Source organism: Lipotes vexillifer, unplaced genomic scaffold, assembly GCF_000442215.2.
Source record: "Lipotes vexillifer unplaced genomic scaffold, Lipotes_vexillifer_v1.1 scaffold532, whole genome shotgun sequence".
NCBI classification, from domain to species: domain Eukaryota; kingdom Metazoa; phylum Chordata; class Mammalia; order Artiodactyla; family Lipotidae; genus Lipotes; species Lipotes vexillifer.
The window spans coordinates 86,985-113,011 of record NW_006798027.1 but is presented as its reverse complement, the minus strand read 5'-3'; the positions used below and the strand labels follow the sequence as shown (position 1 = coordinate 113,011).

Sequence of the window (26,027 nt, the reverse complement as noted above, 5' to 3'; positions counted from 1 at the left end):
GGCAAGTGGGGGGCCACTCACTATCGCGGCCTCTTTTGTTGCAGAGCACAGGCTGCGGACGTGCAGGCTCAGTAATTGTGGCTCACGGGGCCCGCTGCTCCCCCGCATGTGGGATCCTCCCAGACCAGGGCTCGAACCCATGTCCCCTGCATTAGCAGGCAGATTCTCAACCACTGTGCCACCAGGGAAGCCCCTCCCTGTTTCTTTTTTTTTTTTTTTAAGTTGGAAGATATTTAAATTTATTTTTACTTTCCCACATCACTAATCATGGGTATGAGTGGCTTGTATCTCCATCCGGAAAACATAGCACTATCAAGTTACTATTATATCCAGTGGAGAACTCAGTCTTTGGTCACATCCCTGTTTCTTTTATTGTGGTTGGTATCTAGAATATGTTTATTTTATAACTGAGTTCATTATTGTTTTTTCATATGGTTTCCCTGTTTTGTATACTACTTAGACTTTGTCAAAGATAAAATATTCTCCTAGCCATCTTATCACCAGGCATGATCTCCACATTAAAAAAAAAAAAAAACTGAAATAGTTCAACAGGAAAAGTATAGTGATATATTTTTTAAAAACTGATATACCCATCGCCAGGATTACTGTTAATATTTTGCTGTGTCTGCTTTAGATTTTTTGCCTTTGAAACCAAAAGGTACAGATAGTTCCCTTTGAACGTCTCCCCAATACCAGTGCCTCCCCTGCCCCTGAGGTAACTGCCTTCGTGAAGTTGGAGTGTGTGTCCTCCTGGTCATGGTCAAGGGCCTTTATTTTGAGACCGGAGAACCCCCTCTGGCTAGTTGAAGTGGAAGGGATTTATCAGTGGAAGGGCTAAAGAAACAGACTCTTGACTGAGTTTCCTGGAAAGTCTCCCTAAACCACACTTGAGGGCTGGGACGCCCAGGCAGCTGCTGCAGCCCCAGAGGCTCACCGCTTCTGCTGCAGTCAGAGCTGCTGGTGGAGAGAAAGTTCAAAACCCGATGCCTCTACGTGTGCTCTCCGTTGTTGACGCATTTCCAAATCAGAGCCTTGCATCTGACAGGGGAACCTAAATTAGATACAGAAACCTGGTGCAAGGGAGTGTGGAGGGAAATCTCTTGGTTTTCTAGTTTGTGTGTACACCAGGAGCTTAGTGTCGCACAAGCCAATTCACAGTATTTGTAAACTCCCTGAACATTTTAATGCTCCTACTATTAATTTTTCCATGAACAATAGTGTATTGTTTTGGGTATTCAAAAAATGGACGCAAATGCTGTCATAATGCAACTTAGCCTTTTCATTCGATATTATTATTAAGCCTTTCCCAGTTGACATCTGTAGCTCTGCTTCATTCTTTTTAACTGCTGTGTATCGTATGTGTATTAGTTGTTACCCTGTAACAAATTACCGTAAAGTTTACTGGCATAAAACAGCTGTTCACCCTCTCACGGTTTCTGTGGGTAGGAACCCAGGTGTGGCGGAGTTGGGTCCTCTGGCTCAGGGTCTCTCATAAGGTTGTGATCAATGTGTCTGCTGGAGCTGTGGCCTCATCTGAAGACCTCGCTGTGGCAGAATCTGCTTCTAACACACTCCTGTGGTTGCTGGCATATGACTCAGTTCCATGGTGGCTGTGGGCTGGAGGCTGCCCTTGCTTCCTTGCCATGTATTAGGCCTCTCCATGGGGCAGCTCGCAGCACAGCAGCTTGCTTCATCAGAGCAAGCAGCTAAGAACAGGAGTGTGTGCACAAGATGGATATCACCATCTGTAATGGGCTGGATAGTGTCCCCCAAAATTCAGATACCCTGGAACCTCAGAATGTGACCCAGTTCTTGCTGTTATTTTCCCCCACTCAGTATATACCTGCTTAGTTTTGTCTGGATGTTTACCAATGTCTGTTTACCACTGCTTTCTATACCCTACTTCTTCTTTCTGAACTCATGTTAAAGAAGTATATCTTCCAGCAGTTTTTTCCACAGTGTATCACTCCTTTGTCTTTTGGTTGTTGCACATGGGAAGAAGTCTGATGGCAGTCTAACAGCAGTTCCTTTGTAAGCCATCTGTCTTCTCTCACAGCTTTTACTCTTGGAGCTCAATGCTCTGCAGTTTCACTGTGTTGTTTATTCCTCGTACTTGGGATTTGATGTGCCCTGTAAATACACGGACTTGCATCTGTCAAGTCCTGAGGGACTCTCAGGCTTTCTCTGGATAGTGCTTCTCCCCATTTCTTCTCCCCTCTGGATCACCTAGTTTCGACACATTTTGAAGCATTTCATTCTACCCGCCTTATTTTAACTTTGCTTTCACATTTTCCATTTTTAATCTCTGTGCTGCATGCTGAGTCATTTCCTTAAGTCTTCCAATTTACTAATTCTCTCTTTAGTTATGTCTGGTTTTCTGTTAAACCTGTACAGAAGTTTTCCTTTTTAAAAAAAAAAAACAAAACCACATTTATTTATTTGGCTGTGCTGGTCTTAGGTGCGGCATGAGGGATCTTTTAGTTGTGGCATGTGGCTCTTAGTTGCGATATGCATGGGGGATCTAGCTCCCTGATCAGGGATGGAACCTGGGCTCCCTGCATTGGGAGAGTGGAGTCTTAGCCACTGGACTACCAGGGAAGTCCCTCCATTTGTTTTGATGACTGTATCCTTCATACCTAGAATGTCTCTTTGGTTCTTTTTCAAATCTTTTTTTTTTTTTCAAAACTACTTAGGTTTACCTTATGGTTTCTATTGTTTCTTGTACCTCTTCAAACATGTTAAGATACTTATCTTAAAGTCTCCTTCTGATTTTTATGTCTCTGCCTCACGATGGTTGAGTTCCTTGTGGGATCATTTCCTTTTCTTTCCTGGCACCTAGAGGAGCGGAGAGGGCTTTCTTCCCACATCAGTCCACAGTTATCAACTTAGGTCACGTCTCCACACAGGAAAAAGGGGCCTTTGTTTCTTTAGACAAAGAGACCCCTGAGGGGCTGGCCTTGTCAGACCTCCAGAGTGCCCGGACATCTCTGAATGGGCATCAGGCACCCAGGACCCATCCCTGAGAGCCCCTCCAGGGTGCATGATCTCTCTGAATGGGTACCAACTGGTGAATTAATTAAGGTGTTTCTGAGAATTTGTCAACATATTCACCTGGCCCTTTGTGACCCTGAAAAAGTCATTTAACCATTCATCTTTTCTGTAAAATAAAGGTATCTTCTTTATTTACAGGGAGAAAAAGAAAGTATTTTAAGTAGTATGAAACTTCAAAGAAAAGGTGGCACATGTTGTCTTAAAAACAAATAGTTTAATTTCATTTTTATCTGGAACAAAACAAGTTTAAAAGGAAACAGCAAGCGCTTTGACATGTCATCATGTGTCATTTTTTATGGTACTACTTTTGTTCAAAATGTGAAGATACAGAACCTTTATAAATTTCAGGAAGCAAAATGCAGATGAAAACAGATTGGTTATAAAATGTCAATTCACTAAATACTGCATTTTCTCTGTTTTTATGGAGAATATTTCATAGAAACACTGTATAAAATAAGGCAGACTTTTGGTAATTGTTATAAAATTTTAGGAAAAAAGTGTGAAGTCCTAGTTTCTTTCACTTTGGGGAGTCACGTGCAGAGCCCGTCAGACAACTAGAGCAGTTTCTGAGCTCTGGTTGCTGTACAGGAGCCCTTCTCGTTGAGTGCTTCTAGAATCAGACCCACCCACAAAACAGCTTTTCCCAATTAGCATCAATCAGGAAAGTTTAACATACACAAATATTTCTACAGTGCAGTAAAAATGTGTCATTTTATATTTTAAATTTGCATTATGAAAATAAGTCTGTACACAAAGTTAATACATATTTAATGAATATGAATCATGTAAATTTGGTTATGGCATTTAAAGTCGGCCTTGGCTTTGAAGTATTTTTAAATTCATAGAAAATATTGAACTTATAATAAAATAAATAAAACATTTTAATTGATATTAATAATTAACTTCAAAATTTCTTTGCATTTTCTGTTCAATTTTAAGAGAAGTCATTGCACCTTCTATGATGTGAAAAAAGATCCGATTGCCATTAGCTGTTCTTAAGTGCTGAACATAACTGAGAGAAACTGCAACAAGACACTCTGTCAGTGGCAGGAAATCCATCACCGTCCTTTGCGGGGGCAGTCCCGAGCTCGTGTTTTAACGGACGCAAATGCAAACCATGGTTCTCACGTGACTTTCTGAAGCGCCCCCACAGCAGGCCCAGGTACCTTGAGTGGACTAAGTCTCACTTTATGGCAATGGCATCAGATGGTGGCTACAGAAGGTTGCCGACGTCCCTGTGTGCTCTTACAGGCTCTGCAGACCGGGTGACGAAAGAACCAAGGAACTCTGACTGCCCTCAGGAATCCCAAGTGACTGGAGGGACACAGCGTCAGGGCACCAGGCAGTGCTGCCCGCTATTCAGGAGGTGGGCGGAGGCTCCGCAGCTTCATTTCGTCCAGTCCCTTCCAGTATTTAAAATTGTTGTCAAGATGCTGCATTAACTCAGGCAGGTCTACAAAGGCTGGAGAAAAAAGATGGCACTGTGATACCCTTTCACAGCCTCAGTAAATTTAGACTTTGAGTCTTTCTAAGGAGAGAGCATTTCACGGAATAGGGGCAGATAGGAGTAGACAACTGCACAGTGCTCAGCAGACACAGCAAACCCAGCGGCCGGAATGAACTAAAGCCAAGTCCTGTGCTCAGTGCCAGCAGCTCCTCTGTAACCACGTGGTGAGCTGACAACTGGTAGATGAAGCAGAAGGGGGACTCATCTGCATACTCACCATTTGATCAGCACCTTTGGGGCCCAGGGTGCCAGGAGCCAGGCCCTAGGCCCTGACTGGCTCTCCTGGGTGTGTCTCCCTGCTCCTCCCCACCCACCCTTTATACCACCATCTTCCACCTGCAGCACATCCCCTAGGGCATGAGTGGGGAGCAAGTCATTTTACATACGAAGAAAATGGGGCCAGGAGAGGCCATGAATCTGGACTCAAGGAGCTGCGGAGCCTGCAGTCTGGCCCCAAAGCTGCAGCTCTTTCCACCGTCTGAGTCGTCCTTCCCCCACCGCCCAGCACCCTGAGATGGGGGTTCGTCTCTTGCCCATGGATCTGGACAGGGAGTATTAAATGGGGCCCCTTCCCTGAGAGTCCTTTACGTGACAGGCTCCTGCATGCACTTGGAATTAAAGAGGAGGGACATGTACCCGTCAGAGACCAGCCTGCTCTCGGGTCAGCTACCACGTGAGGCGGGAGAAGCTGGGGGAGCAGATGGCAAAAGGGCTCCCACAGAACGATGTGGGGTTTGGAGTCAACATAAGTGTTTCTGAATCCTGGGCTCTCCACCACCGGCTGTGCAGCCCCAAGTTCAATCCTCTCATCTATGAAACCGGCACAGCAACATCTAGCCCCTGGGGCCAGGGGCAGCTGAGGAGGAAGAGCACAGAGAGCACCCCGCCCTCACGGCCCTCGGTGTCAGCTCACTGCTTCTCCTCAGCCCTTCTTCAAAGTCTGAGCCCCCAACCATATATCTACAGTCAAAAACTACACTATGCACTACTTATATGCAGTTCCCCGTTACTGAGGGAAATACGCTCAAAGCGTTCTTACCGTCCCAAGCAGCGAACATGTCTGTGATGAAGTAGTCGATGAAAGAGATTTGGGATTTGGGGATGCTGCAGGTACTTCTGTCAAAAACTGGCATCACCACAGGCAAGTCCTGCCGCTTCTCTTCATCAGTCTGCAAAGCAGGAAATGCCAGAATTACGAGACTCCAGTATCTGGCTCCACTCCCCGTCAGGAGCACCCCCTCTGCCAAAAGCCTCTTCCTGGCAGCCCAGAGTGCTCGTGGGGAGAAGCCGATCACAGCACCAGCCAACAACCCGGATCTGCCACTACATACCACGTTGTCCCCGGTGGGGGCTGCTCTATGCCAGGGGCACCAAGGACACCCCAACCCAACCCACATTTTCAACACCTGGAAACCTCTTGCTGAAGCTCCTGAGGTACGATTGCAAATGGTACCTGCAGTGCATGAGCACACTAGTCAGCTCAGCCATCCTCCCACCCGGCAGGCGTTTCAAGGGCCTGATCCAGGGTGGCAATGGTGAGTGAGAAACAGCCCCCTTCACAGAGAAGGGACAAGTGGCTGCTTCTCATCTTGGGCCAAATTACTTTATTTGAAAAAGTTATGAACACACGAGGTAAAAAAGAGCTCTGGGTTGAGTTTTTTATGTACTTTGATAGACGCTTCCAGAACATCTTCAGGATTGCAGAAAGACTTGTAAAAAACTGAAAATATAATTAAGATCCTGGGGGAAAGGCAAGTATATCTTGAAAGATATAACGGAGTTTCTTGTTCTTTTTATTCATAAGGTTGCTTTCATCAAAGGGTCCTGGAGAAAAGGATGAGGGGATGCCTGGAGGATGACGATGAAGCAGGGGGTCTTCCTGGAACAAGGTGGGAACTCAGAGGGTTTGTGGGTGCGATTAGAATCACCGAGAGGTCCCTGCTGGAGCAGGCAACCAGGGCTGAGAGTTAAGCAGACGGTCACGTGAGGGGCAGGATGAGGGGGACTGAGTGTAGCACAAGTAAGGCCGGGGTGGGCCTGGCTAGAAGGGCTGGAGCCATCCTCTGGCTCTGGAAGGCACAGCTGTCCTCAGGGGCACCTGGATCATTGTTCCTGATGGTCCGGGCAGGCTGCCCTGTTGGGCCAGGCATAGTGAGAAGGTGAGAGAGGGGTGACGATCCTGGGACAAGATAAATTGTTGACCAGTCGTGGCCTCTGGAGAGCCGGTCAGTGAGAGCAAGGGCTGAGGACAGGAGGTATGTGGTGTGCTCGGCCATCTGCCAGAAGCCTGACTCTGGTGGCTGAACTCTGTGGGCCATCTGGGGCTGTGGGAGAGTGGAGGACATTTCTTGAGCGGCCAACACTGGGACAAGAATTCAGGTGTTCAGCGGGACCAAAAGAAAACCTACTCTTGGGGCTGGGAGCCTGTCCCTCCAACTCTTACCCCTGGAACTGTTCGCACAGGGCAAACTGGGCCAGTCCCCCTTGTTGATCTTGACAACTGGCCAGGAGCTGCCTCCCCTGTTCCGTTCCACTTCTATTCTGCTGTCTTGGCCGAGGCCTGGCAATCACCAGCAGGGCCGCAGGGACTGTTTAGAAGTCACCTTGCCCTGCACAAAGGTGGATCCGAGGCCTGAGCCACTGGAAGAACTAGGCCCCACAGCTAACGGCAGGTGACTTTCCCTGGAAGTGACAATGACTCACCACAGCCCTCAACATGGAATCTCCACTTGGGGGCAGCAGGTAACCTTTGGGGGTTTTCCTAGGAGGGACTGTACCTAGCACTGTGCTGCAGAGATGTACTTACGCTAGATGGGTGTTGAGAGTGCTGGGGCCAGGGCTAAGAAAGAGGCCTGTTCTCCCTGTGTTCAGGTGGATGGTGCTACACTATGGGTCAGGGCAGAAGCTAGCAGTAAGAGCCCCTGCCGCTGCAGGCCAGGGAGCCAAGTTGCACATGCTTGACTAGGATTGTACAGGCCAGGGAGCCCTGAGAGGCAGGGCAGAGACTATCTACACCAGTTGTCCAGCCAGGAGCACACTCCAGGAGGTGTGGAAGGTAGGGTGACGGTGCTCTGGAAAGAGACTAAGTAGGGAATATTGACAAGTCTTGGCCTCTGCTGGCTGATGAAGCCTCTGCTGTTAGGCCACAGGCTGGCAGCCCCATTCCCCCAGTGCTGTTGCAGAAAATTGCAGGGTTAGCTCTACGTGAGTCTCTCTGCCTTGGTGTGTATGGGAAGGGGTGGAGGGTGCAGGAATAGCCTCAGGTTCACAGCCCACGGGCCTGTCTGGCTCAGAGAGCAGTACCACAGGGTAGGTGCTCTCCTGGCACTCCCCCCTGGTCGTGCTGGATAATGAACCAGCTCTCTCGGGAAAGCCATAGCAGAGGCTCACTGAGCTCAGCAGTTCATGGCTCCAGAGGCTTTTCTGTCGGTGCTGCACTCCAGGCCTGCCCTCCCCTCCACATGGAAGTAGCTGACTTGTTGAAGGTCAATGAAAATGCTCATGCTTATATTTCTTCTCTTTGGCCCAATGTGACAGGTACATGGAGATTCTCAGGCCCTTATTCTCTTTTGAAGACCACTGTTTGTTTGCCAATGAAGTCCTCCGTGCCCGTGCCCCACTTCTAGGCCACCAATGAGATCTCCATGCCTGGGAGACAGTCAAAGATTCTACAGTAACCAAGTGAATCTCCAATCAAGAAAAAGTCATATTCAAAATGGTAGGAAGTGTCATGGTATTTTTACTCATCCTTGCCCCACTCCTCCCTAGCACAGTCTTGGTCCGGATCAGACAGCAGCCCAGCTCTCAACTGTTTAAATCGAACTGGAAGGAGTGTAGAGCTGACCTTATTTGCAACATTCCAACCTGTCTGGAGTTTGTCTAAAGGACTAGCCTCTATTTCACCTAATCCAGCTCTCGGGTGGAAAAGCAATGGTTACTGCCTGGGAAAGCTGCATGGAGATGACAGACACCTGGGGTAAGAGATTACAGGTGGAGACAAACAAATGCACCATTTAAGGCCCCAAGGAAAAGCCTCTTGGGGAAACTAAGATATTCAAAAGCAGCTGTATATAGAGGGGAAATGTCTCAGGCAAGACATGCTCAGAAAAGACCTGAAGAGACCGTAAGCTTTCATGTTGGGCAAATCCCAAGACTCAGAGCATGCCCAGATAATTAGTGAAAGACTTTCCTGGCACAGAGCCAAAGTGCAAAGACTGGGAGAGGTGGCTGTTTTTTCAAATGTCCAATTTTCAACAACAAAAAAAATCAGAAGCCCAAAGAAACAGAAAAACATAACCCATTCAAAAGAAGAAAATAAATTGGCAGAAACCATCCCTAAAGAGGTACCCTCAATGATTTATTAAAGACTTTAAAACAACTATCTTAAATATGCACTAGTGCTAAAAAGAAAACATGGATCAAATGCTAAAGGAAATCAGGAAAACGATATATGAACAAAATGAGAGTATCAATAAAGAGACAGAAATTATAAAGAAGAGCCGAATAACAATTCTGGAGCTGAAAAACACAAAAAGTGAATTGAAAAATTCACTAGAGGGGTTCAACAGCAGATCTGAGCAGGTAGAAGAAAGAATCAATAAAAATTTGAAGATAGGACATTTGAAATTATCAAGTCTGAAGAGGAGAAAGAAAAAGAAATAAAAGTGACAAGACCCTAAGTAATTTACAGGACAACCTCAGACAAATACATGCATTATCAGAGTGTAGGAAAGAGAAAAGAGAAAAAAAAAAAAGGAGCAGAGATTATTTGAAGAAATAATAGCCCACTGGGTATATACCCAGAGAAAACCATAATTCAAAAAGACACATGCACCCCAGTGTTCACTGCAGCACTATTTACAATAGCCAGGTCATGGAAGCAATCTAAATGCCCACTGACAGACGAATGAATAAAGAAGATGTGGTACATGTATACAATGGAATATTACTCTGCCATAAAAAGGAATGAAACTGGATCCTTTGCAGAGTCATGGATGTACCTAGAGACTGCCATACAGAGTGAAGTAAGTCAGAAAGAGAAAAACAAATATCACATGTTAACGCATATATGTGGAATCTAGAAAAATGGTAGATGAACCAGTTTGCAAGGCAGAAATAGACACACAGATGTAGAGAACAAACGTATGGATACTAAGGGGGGAAAGCGGGGGTGTGGATGGGGGATGAACTGCGAGATTGGTATTGACAATATATACACCAATATGTATAAAATAGATAACTAATAAGAACCTGCTTTATAAAAAAAATAAATTCAAAAAAAAAGAGGAAGAAATAATAGCCCGTAACTGCCATAACTTGAAGAAAAACACAAATCTACAAATCCAAGAAGGTAAACAACTCCAAGTAGGATAAACCCCAAAACAACCATATTGAAACACATTATAACCAAACTGTCAAAAGCCAAGACAAAGTGAGAATCTTGAAAGCAGCAAGAGGAAAGTGACTCATCACATACACACTAGAAGACAGTCTCAATAAGATGGTCAGCTGATTTCTCAGCAGAAACTTTGGAGGCCAGTAGGCACTGGGATAATTACATAAGGGGCTAAAAGAAAAAACCTGTCAACCCAGAATTCTATATCTGGCAGAACTGTCCTTCAAAAATGAGGAAGAAAATGAAGACATTCCCAGATAAATAAAAGCAGAGAAAATTTATTACCACTAGATCTAGCCTACAAGAAATGATAAAGGGAGTTTTTTCAGGTTGAAGTGAAAGGAAGCTAGGTGGCAACTTAAAGTCATAAAGATATAAAGATCTCCAGTAAAGGTAAATACATAAGCACATGTGAAAAAGAGTATTATTGCAATTTTGGCTTGAAATTCCACTTTTTATTTTCTACAGTATTTAAAAGACAAGTGCATAAAAATTACAAATCTGTGTTAATAGGCTCACAAACACATTATTTGTGACATCAAGAACAAAGTGGGGGACTTCCTTGCTGCCGCAGTAGTTAAGAATCCACCTGCCAATGCAGGGGGCATGGGTTTGAGCCCTGGTCCGGGAAGATCCCACATGCCGCGGAGCAACTAAGCCTGTGCACCACAACTACTGAGCCTGCACTCTAGAGCCCTTGAGCCACAACTACTGAACCTGTGTGCCACAACTACTGAAGCCCATGCACCTAGAGCCCATGCTCTGCAACGAGAAGCCACCACAATGAGAAGACCATGCATTGCAATGAAGAGTAGCCCCCGCTCACCACAACTAGAGAAAGCCCGTGCCCAGCGACGAAAACCCAATGCAGCCAAAAAATAAATGTATTAAAAAAAAAAGAAGAAAGTGGGGTGGAGAAACAGAGCTGTATAGGAGTTTGTGTATACAACTGAAATATAGGCTGATATCAACTTAAACTGCTAGAACTTCAAGATGTTATAATGTAATTTCTGTGGTAACTGTAAAAAAAGTTACCCATAGAATATCTGCAAAGGAAATGAGAAGTGGATCAAACATGGTGCCACAAAAAAAATCAAACACAAAGGCAGTAATGGAAAAAATGAGGGACAAAAAAGCTATAAGACATGCATAAGACAAAGCAGCAAAAGTATGTCCTTCTCTGTCAGTAATTATTTTAAATGTAAATGGATTAAACTCCCCAATCTAAAGGCACAGCTGGCAGAATGGATAAAAACACATGATCCAACTATATTTTGTCTACAAAAACTCACTTACATTAGATACCAGGACATAGGTTGAAAGTGAAAGGATGGAAAAAGATATTCCATGCAGATAACCAAAAGGAAGCTGAGGTAGCTTTGCTAATATCAGACAAAAAAGACTTTAAGTCAAAAATGGTTCCAAGAGACAAAGGACATTATTAATAAATAGGTCAATTCACCAAGAGGTTTAACAATTATAAGCACATATGGACCAAACAATTGGAGTTCCAAAATATATGAAGAAAACACTGACAGAACTGAAGGGAGAAACAGACACTTCTACAATAATAGTTGGAGACTTCAATAACACACATTGAATAATGGATAGAACAGCCAGATCAATAAGGAATTAAGGACTTGAACAACACTGTTAACCAACTGGACCCAATAGACATAGAGAACATTCACCCAAAAACAGAACATATTTTTCTCAAGTGCAAATAGAACATTCTCCAGGATAGAATATATGTATGTTAGGCCACAAAACAGGTCAATGAATTTTAAAGGATCAAAATCATACAAAGTACCTTTTCCAATAACAGTGGAATGAAACTGGAAATCAACAACAGAAAGTAAACTGAAAGTGCAAATCAAACAGTACGCTCTCAACCAAAGGGTCAAAGAAGAAATCACAAGGGAAATTTTAAGATACCCAGAGACAAATAAAAATGAAAACACAACATATGGAAAGGTATGGAATGCAGTAAAAGCAGTGCTATGAGAGAAATTTATAGCTGTAAATGCCTATGTTAAAAAAGAAGAAAGCTCTTAAATCAACAACCTAACTTTAGACCTTAAGGAACTAGAAAAAGAACAAATTAAACCCAAAGATAGCAAAAGGAAAGAACTAATAGACTAGAGCAGAGATAAGAAAAATGGAAACAAATAGAGAAAATCAAGAAAACCAAAAGTTGGTTCCTTGAAAAGATCAACAAAATTGAAAAAACTTTAGCTAGATTGACTAAAAAAAGAAAGACTCCAGTTGCTGAAATCAGAAATGGAAGTAGGGACATTACTATTGATTTTACAAAAATAAAAGGATTAGGGCTTCCCTGGTGGCGCAGTGGTTGAGAGTCCACCTGCCAATGCAGGGGACACGGGTTCGTGCCCCAGTCCGGGAAGATCCCACGTGCCGGAGCGGCTAGGCCCGTGAGCCATGGCCGCTGAGCCTGCGTGTCCGGACCCTGTGCTCCGCAACGGGAGAGGCCACAACAGTGAGAGGCCCGCGTACTGCAAAAAATAATAATAATTTAAAAAATAAAAGGATTATAAGGAAGTGCCATGAGCAACTGTATGCCAACAAACTGGATAATTAGATGAAATGTACAAATTCCTACCCACACAACCTACTAAGGCTGAATTATGAAGAAACAGAGAATCTGAATAGACCTATAACTAGTCAGGATATTCAGTTAGTAATAAAAAACCTCCCAACAAAGAAAAGCTCAGGACCAGATGGCTTCACCTGTGAATTCTACCAAGCTCTTCATTACAATTAACACCAATCCTTCTCAGACACTTCCAAAAATTTGAAGAGAACACTTCCTAACTCAATCAATGAGGCCAGCATTGCTCAGATACCAAAGCCTGACAAAGACACAAGAAAACTACAGACTGATATCCCTTATGAATACTGATGCAAAAACCCTCAACAAAATACCAGCAAACAGAATTCAGTAGCATATTAAAGGATCATACACCATGACCAAGTGGGATTTTAGTCCTGCAATATAAGGATGATTCAGCATCTGAAATCAATTGATGTAATATACTACCATTAAAAGAATGAAAGAAAAAACCATGATCATCTAAAATGGTAATTTTGTTTTACCACAGTAAAACAAACAAAACCTGATAAACTGCTTCCCAAAGTGATGATGATTTTACAAATCATCACTGTGTGATGAACATTTTACACATTTTACACTGATGAATTAAATTTGTTGCACCATATCTTCACAAACATTTTGCTGTCAGTCTTTTTAATTTTTAGCCATCCTAGTGGATGTGTAGTGGTATTTCATTGTTTTAATTTGCATTTCCCTGATTACTAATGATGTTCAGCACATTTTCATACATCCTTTTTTTTTTTTGCTTGCGGTACGTGGGCCTCTCACTGTTCTGGCCTCTCCCGTTGCGGAGCACAGGCTCTGGACGCACAGGCTCAGCTGCCACGGCTCACGGGCCCAGCTGCTCCACGGCATGTGGGATCTTCCCGTACCGGGGCAGGAACCCGTGTCCCCTGCATCGGCAGGCGGACCCTCAACCACTGCGCCACCAGGGAAGCCCTTCATATATCTTTTGTGAAGCGTCTGCTAAAATATTTGGTAGTTTTGGACTTTCTTGGTGGCACAGTGGTTAAGAATCCACCTGCCAATGCAGGAGACACGGGTTCGAGCCCTGGTCCAGGAAGATCCCACATGCTGTGGAACAACTAAGCCCATGCGCCACAACTACTGAGCCCACGTGCCACAACTAACTGAAGCCTGTGCGCCTAGAGCCCATGATCTGCAACGAGAAGCCACTGCAATGAGAAGCATGCGTACCACAGTGAGGAGTAGCCCCCACTTGCCACAACTAGAGAAAGCCCATGTGCAGCAACAAAGATCCAACACAGCCATAAATAAATAATCTTTTTAAAAATTGGTATTTTTAATTAGGTGGTTTGGCTTATTATTGAGTTCTTTATATATCCTGAATACAATCCTTTGTCAGATATGATGTGTGTATATTTTCTTCCAGTGTGCCTTCCCTGTTCATTTTCTTAGCTGTGTTTAGATGAGAATAATTTCTGAATTTTGTTTCTCACCAAATTTTCTTTTTATGTTTGCTGTTTTCTGTACCTAAGAAACATCTATCCCATTCCAATTAATTGAGCATATTCTCCTATGTTTTCTCTAAAACTTTTGTATTTAGGTCTATGATCCACTGTGAACTGATATTCCTCCACGGAATGAGGTAGGAGTTGTGGTTCATTTTTTGTTGGATAGAGATATCCAAAATATTCCAACACCACTTGCTGAAAAAAATTTTCCTTTCCCCACTGATGGTATAATTGTGGCCTATTTCTGGGATTTCTACTGTGTCCCATCAATGTATTTGTTACCTTTATGCCAGTATCACACCAGCTTGGTTATTTTAAGTTCTGAAGTCAAATAGTATAAATCGTCCAACTTTTTCAAGTTTGTGTTCTTTATTCAAGGTCCTTCAGCTTTCCATATAAATTTTAGAATCAGTTTGTCAATTTTTACCAAAACACTGCTGGGATTCTGATTGGGACTGCATTGAATCTATACATTGATTTGGAAAGAACTGTATCTTAACAACATTAAGCCTTCCAATCTGTGGACATGGTACACCTCTCCCTTTACTGAAGTGTTCTTTCTCAGCAATGTTTTGCGGTTTTCAGTGTAAAGAACTGGCCTTCTTTTGTTAAATTTATCCTAAGTAATTTTTGTTTTTTATTGCTATTGTAAATGGGATTGGGTTTTTAGTTTCATTTTCCCATTGTTTGCATCTAGTACACCAAATAATACAACTGACTTTGTATAATGAGCTTGTATCCTATAACCTTGCTAAATAATTTCCACTTATTAATGCTAGTAATTGTTTTGTACACTCCTTAGAGTTTTCAACATTAAAAAGAATCATGTCATCTGCAAATAGAAACAAATTTACGTCTTACTTTCTGTTCTTTGTACATATTTCCCTTGCCTTGTTGCAATGGCTAGGACTGCCAATAAAATGTTAGATAAAAGGAGTCCGAATGGGTACCCCTGCCTTGTTTCCAATCTTAAAGAAAGTGTATTTAATATTTCACCATTAAATATAATGATAGCTATAAGTTTTTGAAGATACCCTTTTAAAAATAAGTTCTATTCCTTGTTTGCTAAAATTTTTTACGATGAATGGATGCTGAATTTTGTCAAATGCTTTTTCTCCATCTACTGAAATAATCATATGGTTTTTCTCCTTTAATTAGTATGGTGAATTATAATAATTGATTTTTATGATATTAAACCAACCTTGCATTTTGGAGGATAACTCTATTTAGTGATATATTAACCCTCTTTATATACTGTTCAATTAAGTACCTCTGCATCTGTGTTCATGAGGATTATGAACTGTAATTTTCTCCTGGTACTGTCTTTGTCAGTTTACATATCCGGATAACAATGGCTTCATAAGATGAGTTGAAAAGTGTTCTCACCTCTATTTTCTCATATAATTTGTAAGACTAGCACATTATTTCTTCCTTAAATGTTTGATAGACTTCTTCAATGAAACCATTTAGAGTTTTCTTTGTGAAAAAAATCTTTAAATAAAACATTTTGACAAAGAATTTCTTTACCGTGGGGCTTCTAAGGTTATTGCTTAATCCTATGTGTTTTGGTAAATTATAATTTTCAAGGAATTCATCCATTTCATTTGTCAAATTTATTCTTGTCAATTTGACAAGAATCTGTTATTTCTTGTGACTGTCAAATGAGGATACTTTCATTCCTGATACTGGTAATTTGCATTCCCTCTTTCCTCTTGATTATTCCAGCTAGGTATTCACCAATTTTGTTAATTCTGTCCAAGAATCAACTTTTGGCTTTGTAATTTTTTATTTTTTAAACTATTAATTTAATTTTTATTCTATATTCGAATATAGTTGATTTACAATGTTATGTTAGTTTCAGGTATATAGCAAAGTGATTCAGTTATACATATACATATATCCATTCTTTTTCAGATTCTTTTCCCATACAGGTTATTACAGAATATTGAGTAGAGTTCCCTGTGTTATATACAGGTCCTTGTTGATTATCTATTTTATATATAGTAGTGTGTATCTGTTAATCCCAAACTCCTAATTTATCCCTCCCCACCATGTTTCCCCTTTGGTAACCATAGGTTTGTTTTTGAAGTCTGTCTGTTTCTGTTTTGTAAATAAGTTCATTTTTATCATTTTTTTAGATTCCACATAGAAGTGATATCATATATTTGTCTTTCTCTGAGTTACTTCACTTAGTATGATAATCTCTGGGTCCATCCATGTTGCTGCAAATGGCATTATTTCATTCTTTTTTATCGCTGAGTAATATTCCATTGTATACATGTGCCACATTTTCTTTATTCATTTATTTATCCATTCCTCTGTTGGTGGACGTTTAGGTTGCTTCCATGTCTTGGCTATTGTAAATAGTGCTGCAAGGAACACCGGGGTGCACGTATCCTTTCGGATTATGGTTTTCTTCAGATATATGCCCAGGAGTGGGATTTCGGGATCATATGGTAGTTCTAGCTTTAGCTTTTTAAGGGACCTCTGTTACTGTTCTCCATGGTGGCTGTAACAATGTACATTCCCACCAACAGTGCAGGAGGGTTCCCTTTTCCCCGCACCCTCTCCAGCATTTATTGTTTGTAGACTTTTATTTTAATATAAATTTATTTATTTATTTTTGGCTGAGTTGGGTCTTCATTGCTGCGTGTGGGCTTCTTATTGCAGTGGCTTCTCTTGTTGCAGAGCATGGGCTCTAGGTGCACGGGCTTCCGTAGTTGTGGCTCACGGGCTCTAGAGCGCAGGCTCAGTAGCTGTGTGCACGGGCTAAGTTGCTCCATGGTATCTTCCTGGACCAGGGCTTGAACCCGTGTCCCCTGCATTGGCAGGCGGATTCCTAACCACTGCGCCACCAGGGAAGCCCGTGTTTATAGACTTTTTGATGATGGCCATTCTGACTGGTGCGAGGTAGTACCGCATGGCAGTTCTGATTTTCATTTCTCTAACAACTAGCGATGATGAGCACCTTTTCATGTCCTCTTTGGCCATCTGTATGTCGTCTTTGGAGAAATGTCTATTTAGATCTGCCTATACTTTGATTGGGTTGCTTGTTTTTTTGATATAGAGCTGCATGAGCTGTTTGTATATTTTGGAGATTAATCCCTTGTCAGTTGCTTCGTTTGCAAATATTTTCTCTGATTCTGTGGGTCATCTTTTCGTTTTGTTTATGGATTCCTTTGCTGTGCAAAAGCTTTTAAGTTTAATTAGATGCCATTTGCTTATTTTTGTTTTTATTTTCATTACTCTAGGAGGTGGATCGAAAAAGATATTGCTGCAATTTATGTCAAAGAGCGTTCTGCCTATGTTTTCCTCTAAGAGTTTTATAGTATCTGGTCTTACATTTAGGTCCTTAATCCATTTTATTTTTGTGTGTGGGGTTAGAGAATGTTTTGATTTCATTCTTTTACATGTAGCTGTCCAGTTTTCACAGCACCACTTATTGAAGAGACTGTCTTTTCTTCATTGTATATTCTTGCCTCCTTTGTTGTAGATTAAGGACCATAGGTGCATGGATTTATTTCTGGGCTTTCTATCCTGTTCCATTGATCTATATTTCTATTTCTGTGCCAGTACCATACTGCTTTGATGACTGTAGGTTTGTAGTACAGTCTGATGTCAGGGAGCCTGATCCCTCCAGCTCCGTTTTTCCTTCTCAGGATTGCTTTGTCTATTCAGGGTCTTTTGTGTTTCCATACAGATTTCAAAAATTTTCCTTCTAGTTCTGTGAAAAATGCCACTGGTAATTTGATACAGATTATAGTGAATCTATAGATTGCCTTGGGCAGTATAGTCATTTTGACAATACTGATTCTTCCAATCCAGGAACATGGTATATCTCTCCATCTGTTTGTGTCTTCTTTGATTTCTTTCATCAGTATCTTACAGTTTTCGGAGTACAGGTCTTTTACCCTCCCCCCTTAGGTAGGTTTATTCCTAGGTATTTTATTCTTTCTGTTGCAATGGTGAATGGCATTGTTTCCTTAATTTCTCTTTCTGATCTTCTGTTGTTAGTGTATAGGAATGCAAGAGATTTCTGTGCGTTAGTTTTGTATCCTGCAATTTTACCGAATTCATTGATGATGCCTTATATAATGAAGTACTCCTATGTTGGGTGCATATATATTTACAAGAATTATATCTTCTTCTTGGACTGATCCCTTGATCATTTTGTAGTGTCCTTCTTTGTCTCTTATAACAGTCTTTAAAGTCTATTTTGTCTGATATGAGTATTGCTACTCCAGCTTTCTTTTGATTTCCATTTGCATAGAATGCCTTTTTCCATCTCCTCACTTTCAGTCTGTATGTGTCCCTAGATCTGAAGTGGGTCTCTTGTAGACAGCATATATAGGGGGTCTTGTTTTTGTAACCATTCAGCCAGTCTATGTCTTCTGGTTGGAGCATTTAATCCATTTACATTTAAGGTAATTATCGATATGTATGTTAACTGTTTTAGATTTGTTTTCCTAGGTCTTTTTTCTTCCGTACCGCTTTTGTTCTCTTGTGATTTGATGGCCATCTTTAGTATTGTGTTTGGATTGCTTTTTCTTTTTTGTTTATCTATTGTAGTTTTTTGGTTTGCAGTTACCATGACGTCTTGATATAGCTGTCTATATATATACAAGATTGTTTTAAGTTGCTGCTCTTAGTTTCAAATGGATTTCCAATATCCTGTGTTTGTACTCTCCTCAAAACCTCTTTGCTGGTTTTGATATCATATTTGTGTGTGGATGATTCCCTACCTTTACTGTATGTTTGCCTTTACTGGTGAGCTCTCCCATTGTAATTGTTTGTAGTTGTGACTTTTTCTTTTCTACATAGAGAAGTTCCTTTAGCATTTGTTGTAAAGCTTGTTTGGTGGTACTGAATTCTCTTAGCTTTTGCTTGTCTGTAAAGCTTTTGATTCCTCCATCAAATCTGAATGAGAGCATTGCTGGGTAGAGTACTCTTGGTTGTAGGTTCATCACTTTAAATATATCTTGCCCCTCTCTTCCGGCCTGCAGAATTTCTGCTGAAAAATTGGGGATTCCCTTGTATGCTATTTGTTGCTTTTCTCTGTCTTTAATTTTTGTCAATTTTATTAATATGTGTCTCAGTGCGTTCCTTCCTGGGTTTAACCTGTATGGGACTCCCTGCGCTTCCTGGACTTGAGTGAGTGTTTCCTTTCCAGTGTTAGGGAAGTTTTCGGTTATTATCTCTTCAAATATTTTCTCAGGCCCTTTCTCTCTCCCTTCTCCTTCTGGGACCCCTATAATGTGAATTTTGGTGCATTTAATGTTGTCCCAGAGGTCTCTGAGATTGTCTTCATTTCTTTTCATTGTTTCTTCTCTTTTCTGTTCCGCAGCAGTGATTTCCACCAACCTGTTTTCCAGCTCCCTTATTTGTTCTACTACTTCATTTATTCTGCTGTTGATTCCTTCTACTGTATTTTTCATTTCGGTTATTGTACTGTTTATCTCTGTTTGTTCTTTAAATCTTCTAGCTCTTTGTTAAACATTTCTTGTATCTTCTCAGTCTGTGCCTCCATTCTTTTTCCATGATCTTGGATCATCTTTACTGTTGTTCTTCTGAATTCTTTTTCAGGCAGACTGCCTATCTCCACTTCACTTAGTTGTTCTTCCAGGGTTTTATCTTGTTCCGTTGTCTGGAACATATTTCTCTGCCATCTCATTTTGTCTAACTTTCTGGGTTTGTGGGCTCCGTTCCTTGGGCTGCAGGACTGTAGTTCTTCTTGCTTCTGGTGTCTACCCCCTGGTGGGTGAGGTTGGTCCAAGGGGCTTGTGCAGGTTTCTTCATGGGAGGGACTGGTGTCTGCCCACTTGTGGGTGGAGCTGGATCTTGTCCCTCTGATGGGCAGGGCCATGTCAAGGGGTGTGTCTAGAGGTGGCTGTGAGCTCAGGACGACTTCAGGCATCCTGTCTCTTGATGGCTGGGGCTGTGTTCCCACCCTGTTGGTAGTTTGGCCTGAGGCAACCCAGCACTGGATCCTGCAGGCTGTTGGGTGGGGCCAGGTCTCAGTGCAAAAATGGCAACCTCCAGGAGAGCTCACACCAAGGAATATCCCGTAGGGGCCTCTGCTGCCAGTGTCCTTGCCCCAGCAGTGGGCCATAGATGACCCCCATCTCCTCAGGAGACCCTCCAAGACCCACAGGTAGGTCTGGCCCAAGCTCATATGGAGTCACTGCTTTGCCCTGGGTTCCAGTGGATGTGAAACCTTGTGTGTGCCCTCCGAGAGTGGAGTCTGTTTCCCCCAGTCCTGTAGAGCTCCTGCACTCAAGCCCCACTGGCCTTCAAAGTCAAATATTCTGGGGGTTCCTCCTCCTGATGCCAGACCCCCAGGCTGGGGAGGCCTGACATGGGGTTTAGAACTCTCACTCCTGTTGGAGAGCCTCTACGATATATATTTTCCAGTTTGTGGGTCGCCCACCTGGTGGGTATGGGATTTGATTATATTGTGAAAGTGCCCCTCCTACCATCTCGTTGTGGCTTTTTGTCTTTGGATGTAGAATATCTTTTTTGGTAGGTTCCAGTCTTTTTTTGTTGATGGTTGTTAAGCAGTAAGTTGTGATTTTTGTGTTTTCGTAAGAGAAGATGCACTCGAGTCCTTTCTACTCCACCATCTTGTCTCCTATAATTTTTTCTACTGTCTGTTTTCTATTCCCTCATTTTTTGCTCTTATATTTATTATTTCTTTCTTACTTACTTTGGGTTTACTTTGTCTTCTTTTTCTAGTTTCTTAAAGAGAAATCTAAGTCATTAACTTTAGGGCTTTTTCTCTAATTATAAATGTCCCTTCTAATCACTTTTAGTTGTATCCCACAATTTTAATATACTTTTATTAACATTTAATTCTATATATTATCTGACCTATGGATTACATAGGAATGTGTTGTCAATTTCTGAATATTCGGTGTTTACCTAGATACCTTACTGTTACTGATTTCTGATTTAATTCCACTGCAGCTGGAGAACATATTCTGTATGATTTCAATTATTTTATCCTCTACAATGCAATGTTATAATTTGTGCTTAAAATAGTTCTATGTATTTAGAGAAATTAAAAGGAGGAAAAAATCTTTTATAGTTACCCAGCTGTTCACCATTTTTTGAAGTGTTTTGTCTTTTTATTTAGTTATAATTGACATACAACACTATATTAGTTTCAGGTGTACAACATAATGATTCAATATTTGCATATATTGCAAAAGGATCACCATAATAAACCTAGTTAACATCTGTCACCATATATAGTTACAGAATTTTTTTCTGGTAATAACAACTTTTAACATCTACTCTCTTAGCAACCTTCAAATATGCAGTACTGTATTAACTACAGTTGCCATGTTGTACATTAAAACCCCATGACTTATTTACTTTATAACTAGGAGTTTGTACCCTTTTGACTCCCTTCACCAATTTTGCACCCCAACTCACTCATCTGGCAGCCACCAATCTGTTCTCTGTAAGATTCCACATATAAGTAAGATCATACGGTATTTGTCTTTTTCGCTTAGCATAAACCCCTTAAGGTCCATCCATGTTGTCAAAAATGGCAAGAGTTCATTCTCTTTTAACGGCTACATAATATTGCGTGTGTGTGTGTGTGTGTGTGTGTGTACACACACACACACACATCTTCTTACCCACTGACCCATCAGTAGATGTTTAGGTTGTTTCCAACTTGGCTATTGTAAATAATGCTGCAATGAACATGGGGGTGTGTACAGCTTTTGGGGTTTGTGTTTTTGTTTTCTTTGGATAAATACCCAGAAGTAGAATCGCTGGATTATAGGGTAGTTCTATTTTTAATTTTTTGAGGAATCCTCCATACTGGCTGCACCAATTTACATTCCTACCAACAATGCACAAGGGCTCTCTTTTTTCCACATCCTTGACAACACCTGTTATTTCTTATCTTTTTGATAATAGCCATTCTGACAGATATGAGGTGATATTTCATTGTGGTTTTGCTAGTTACCATTTTTGGTGCTTTTCATTCCTTCCTAAAGATCCAAGTTTATATCTAGTATCATTTTCTTTCAGCCTTAAGAACTTCCTTTAGCATTTCTTACATTGCAGGTTTACTGGTGATGAATTCTGTTAGCTTTTCCTTGTCTGACAATGTGTTTCTTTTGCCTTCATTCTTTTTTTTTTTTTTTTAATAAATTTATTTAGTGGCTTCTCTTGTTGCGGAGCACAGGCTCTAAGGCGTACAGGCTTCAGTAGTTGTGGCGCACAGGCTTAGCTGCTCCGCGGCATGTGGGATCCTCCCGGACCAGGGCTCGAACCTGTGTCCCCTGCACTGGCAGGCAGACTCCCAACCACTGCACCATCAGGGAAGCCTGCCTTCATTCTTGAAGGATATTTTCATTGGATACAGAATTCCAGGGTGACAGTTTTCTCCTAACAGCATTTTAAAGATGTTGTTCCACAGTGTCTTCTGGCCTTCATAGTTTCTGACATGACTTTATAAAAGATGAGAATCACTGGTCTCTTTATAAGTAATCTATCATTTTTCTCTGGGTGGTTTCAAAATTTTTTTGAATTTTTTTCTCTATCTTTGGCTTGTAGCTGCTTGACTATGACGTGCCTGGGCATGGGTTAGGATTTGTTAGGATTTGTTGGGTTTCTTAAATCTGTATGTATGTATCTTTCACTAAATTTGGAAAATTTTTCTAATTTTTTTCTGCCTCACAAGAAATTTTTCCTACCCAGAGAGACTATGAAGGGCAGACAACAGTGTAATTAACATCTTTAAAGTACTATTAGGAGAAAATGTCAAATATCCAGTGAAAATATCTGGCAAGAATGAAGGCAAAATAAAATACATTTTCAGACAAGGGAAAACTAATAGAATTATAACCAGTAAGCCTGTAATACAGGCAAATGTTCTTCAAGGACAGAATTGCATTGAGAACTCCACTTCCTAGTTTTAAGTCCATTACTTCTTACGGTCCTTATGGTGTTTCTCTCTCTTTTACTTAAGGAATTAAGAAGCTGCATCTTACCTGAGAAAAATATTCTTCTGAGATACGTGCGGCCCACTCAATGCACTGCTCCAGGGGTCGGCAGGGATTGGACACATCAGCACACTTAATCAGCATTCGTTTGATCAAACTGCGGTTGTCTGGAGTTCTGAGCATAGTCATTATGGCTTCTTGATTTTTATCAGTTTCCTAAAACATGAGTGGAATTCAAAGCAATCAAAATGGGTCCCCAGGTACCAAGCTGTTTTACTCCTGCGGTCCCACTGTAACCACAATTTAGGATCTCACAAAACAGTGCTGAGGATACTCTGCGGATTGAGCTTGGCCCCTTACTCTACGTAAACGGGAAAACCAAGGCCTAGTGAGATTCCAGCAGGACCCAGAAGTAGAGGGTAGCGCTGGAGGTTGGCATGTCTGCCTTTCCTCTTCTTTTTGGCTCTTCCTCTTCCTCTATTTCTCACAGTTACCTTTTCTTTCTGTTCTATTATGTCTATCATGCTCCCTTGGTTAAGCACTCAAAAGACTGGCTTTATCTTTTACTATATTCACTAAAAAAAACAGAGTGAACTGAAAAATAAAAGATTTCTCTGCCCTCATAACAAAGCATCTTATAGTCCACCAGGGGCTCTGCTTCTCACATGCCAATCTCCAATCACCTAGCTCTGTGAGAGGTATGATCTTGGGAACTAGCTGTCCGTGTACCAAGGCTGTGTCAGATATAGTGATACGTCCTGAACACTGCCCTAACATTTTATGGTGTACAGAGGACTTAGTCATTCTCTTTTGGTCTGCACTCACAAAAAGGTCCTGTGGTAGGCATGAAAATCAGTATTATTTACTATTACATTTTACAGATGAGAACCCTGGGACTCTGAGAGGTGAAGAAACTTATCCAAAGCTACCCAGCTGAGCCAGGATAAGAACCTAAGTTCTACCTTTAGTCCTGGATTCTGTCTATTCACAGTACCACATGCTGTCTGATTCACAAGGAGCCCCTGTGGATATGGAATCTCAATCCACGGTGTGAGGGACTCTCTGCTTATTGGCCCCCTGAAGCAAATTCAGATTGGAAGAGGGAGTACTGGGACAAGGAACATGGTGAAAGGCACGAGCAAGCATCTCCTCATTCTGATTCTGTGCCCATCAGGCAACTTTCCAAAGGAGTCAGTCATGTGATTTCTGTGAGTAGTCACAGTAGTCTAAGAAGGCCTGATGATCCTATCTCAGTGGGGACAGATCTACCATCAAGATGGGTAGGAGGTATCCCAAGCCTAGGCTGCCTAGTCTCCTGGAGAGTGCCAGAGTGGACAGTGGGTGTGTCCTCAGTAGTTCTCCTTGTTTCCCACTGCCAACCAGGTTTGTGCTGACCCTTCTCTCTTCAGGTGTGTGACTAGAGTGACTCCAGTACTGCCAGCTGGAAACTATTTTCTTTCATGATACTTTGTCCCTGCTCTGACCCACTGGATTACTGATTTCCAGTCTCTCAGAAGTAACTCCAAGTACTGACAACAGAGATGAGAAACGTTAACTGTCAAGTGGAATGGAAGACTCAGCTAAGTCCAGGAACTTCCCAGAATAGATGGAGGAAACCCAAGTCTACAAGGTATGTGGTTTCTTTCTGCGGGAATGGGGTCAGCCAGGAGCAGTAGCCTAGGCAATAACCAGCCCTCTCCAGGATGGCAGGGCATGAGTCAATAAGAGGCTGGTGTGGGTGCCTCTGCTCTGCAAGTCCTTGGAAAGAGAGTGAAGTCAAAGGCAGACTGACAAACTGGAGAACAGGGAAGGGTGAAGGGAGCAGAGTTCTCAACAGGTTTCAAATCAGGTGAAACAGGAACAAGGGTGAAGGGTAATAAGCTAGAAAGCCAGGGACAGTCAAAAGTCATGGCCTAACACGTGAGTTGCAGAAGTAGAGTTAGAATACAAGGAGCTGTCATCCTAGCCTGAGGATAAGTCATCCCTGTGCGTGGTGACAGGCGCTGGGGAGGAGGAATGTGGAAGAGGCTGTGAGCTGATGCCGAGATGTTCAGTGCACATGGGGTGGTAGGGCAGGCACGTGGGCCTCAAAGGAAGAGGGTTCATGAGAAGAGCATGTTCTCTAGGTGCTGCTCTCACCATGAATCTAGTATAACAGATACCATCTATTCAGTGCCTGCCTTGTGCCATGCCCATCAGTCCTATGCCCATTCTACAGACAAGGAAGTGGTGAAGGAGACCTAGGATGAGAACTCAGACTGGTCTCCTTCTTCAGCCGTGGTCTCCTGCCTGGGGAAAGGGTTAATGTTCTCCTTGCCAGGAAGTTGTTCTGGGCTCCATGCCTCAAATCCAAAAATGAGGAGCTACGGTAATGTCACCCTTGTGGTCCAAATACAGAATCCTTCCCAACCCCACCCTCCTCTGACACAGACCAACAGAGGACAGCTGCTGCTACCACAGAATATGCACGGCAGGGTGTGGCTGGTGAGAGACCTCATGGGCTCCCACTGACCCCAGAATGCGCAAGAAGAGGGGAAGGGGGCAATTGTTGAGAAAGGGTGCAGGAATGGCCCACCCATCTAAAGGTAGTTTATCTAAAACCTGACCCTCCCTTCAGAGTTTTCATATCTATTTTTGTATATCCTTTTTTTTTTTTTTTTCCTGCCAAGTTTTTGTACCTTAACTTTTTAACCAATGGAAATTAAATTCAGTGAGCCCAATGGGGGTAATGATAACACTCGTGATATCCCAGGCCCATGCTTCCCCGCAACACATAGGAATGAGGGCCCCAAACACAGGCTCCCTTTGCAACCAGCTCGCTTACCCCATCTTCCTCTAATGCTGCCAAGGGCTTGTTGATGCTGTTGACAAATTTGCTGACGTGCTCAAAGTGCTTTGTCATTTCTGTGGCTAAGACCATGTGGATAATACTCTGGCGCAGCATCCGGTAGTCATTCCGGCTTCAGACAACAAACGAGATAGGCTGCTGCTGATTAGTGAGCCAGAC

General features: G+C 42.2%; 1 protein-coding gene across 2 annotated transcripts in view; it reads right to left on the bottom strand.

Moving 5' to 3' along the window:
• Positions 1-4,406: 4,406 nt before the first annotated feature.
• LOC103090729 (high affinity cAMP-specific and IBMX-insensitive 3',5'-cyclic phosphodiesterase 8A) overlaps positions 4,407-26,027 on the bottom strand; it is a 107,532-nt gene continuing 85,911 nt past the window's right edge. The window contains exons 17-21 of one of the 2 annotated variants that reach the window (XM_007470046.1): positions 25,845-25,980; positions 24,015-24,024; positions 23,069-23,217; positions 5,598-5,727; positions 4,407-4,513 (exon numbers count right to left, since the gene is read on the bottom strand). In XM_007470046.1, coding sequence (XP_007470108.1) covers positions 4,407-4,513; positions 5,598-5,727; positions 23,069-23,217; positions 24,015-24,024; positions 25,845-25,980 — 532 coding nt within the window. Of the gene's footprint in view, positions 4,514-5,597; positions 5,728-23,068; positions 23,237-24,014; positions 24,025-25,844; positions 25,981-26,027 lie in introns of both variants that reach the window. The other variant, XM_007470045.1, reaches the window with a different exon arrangement.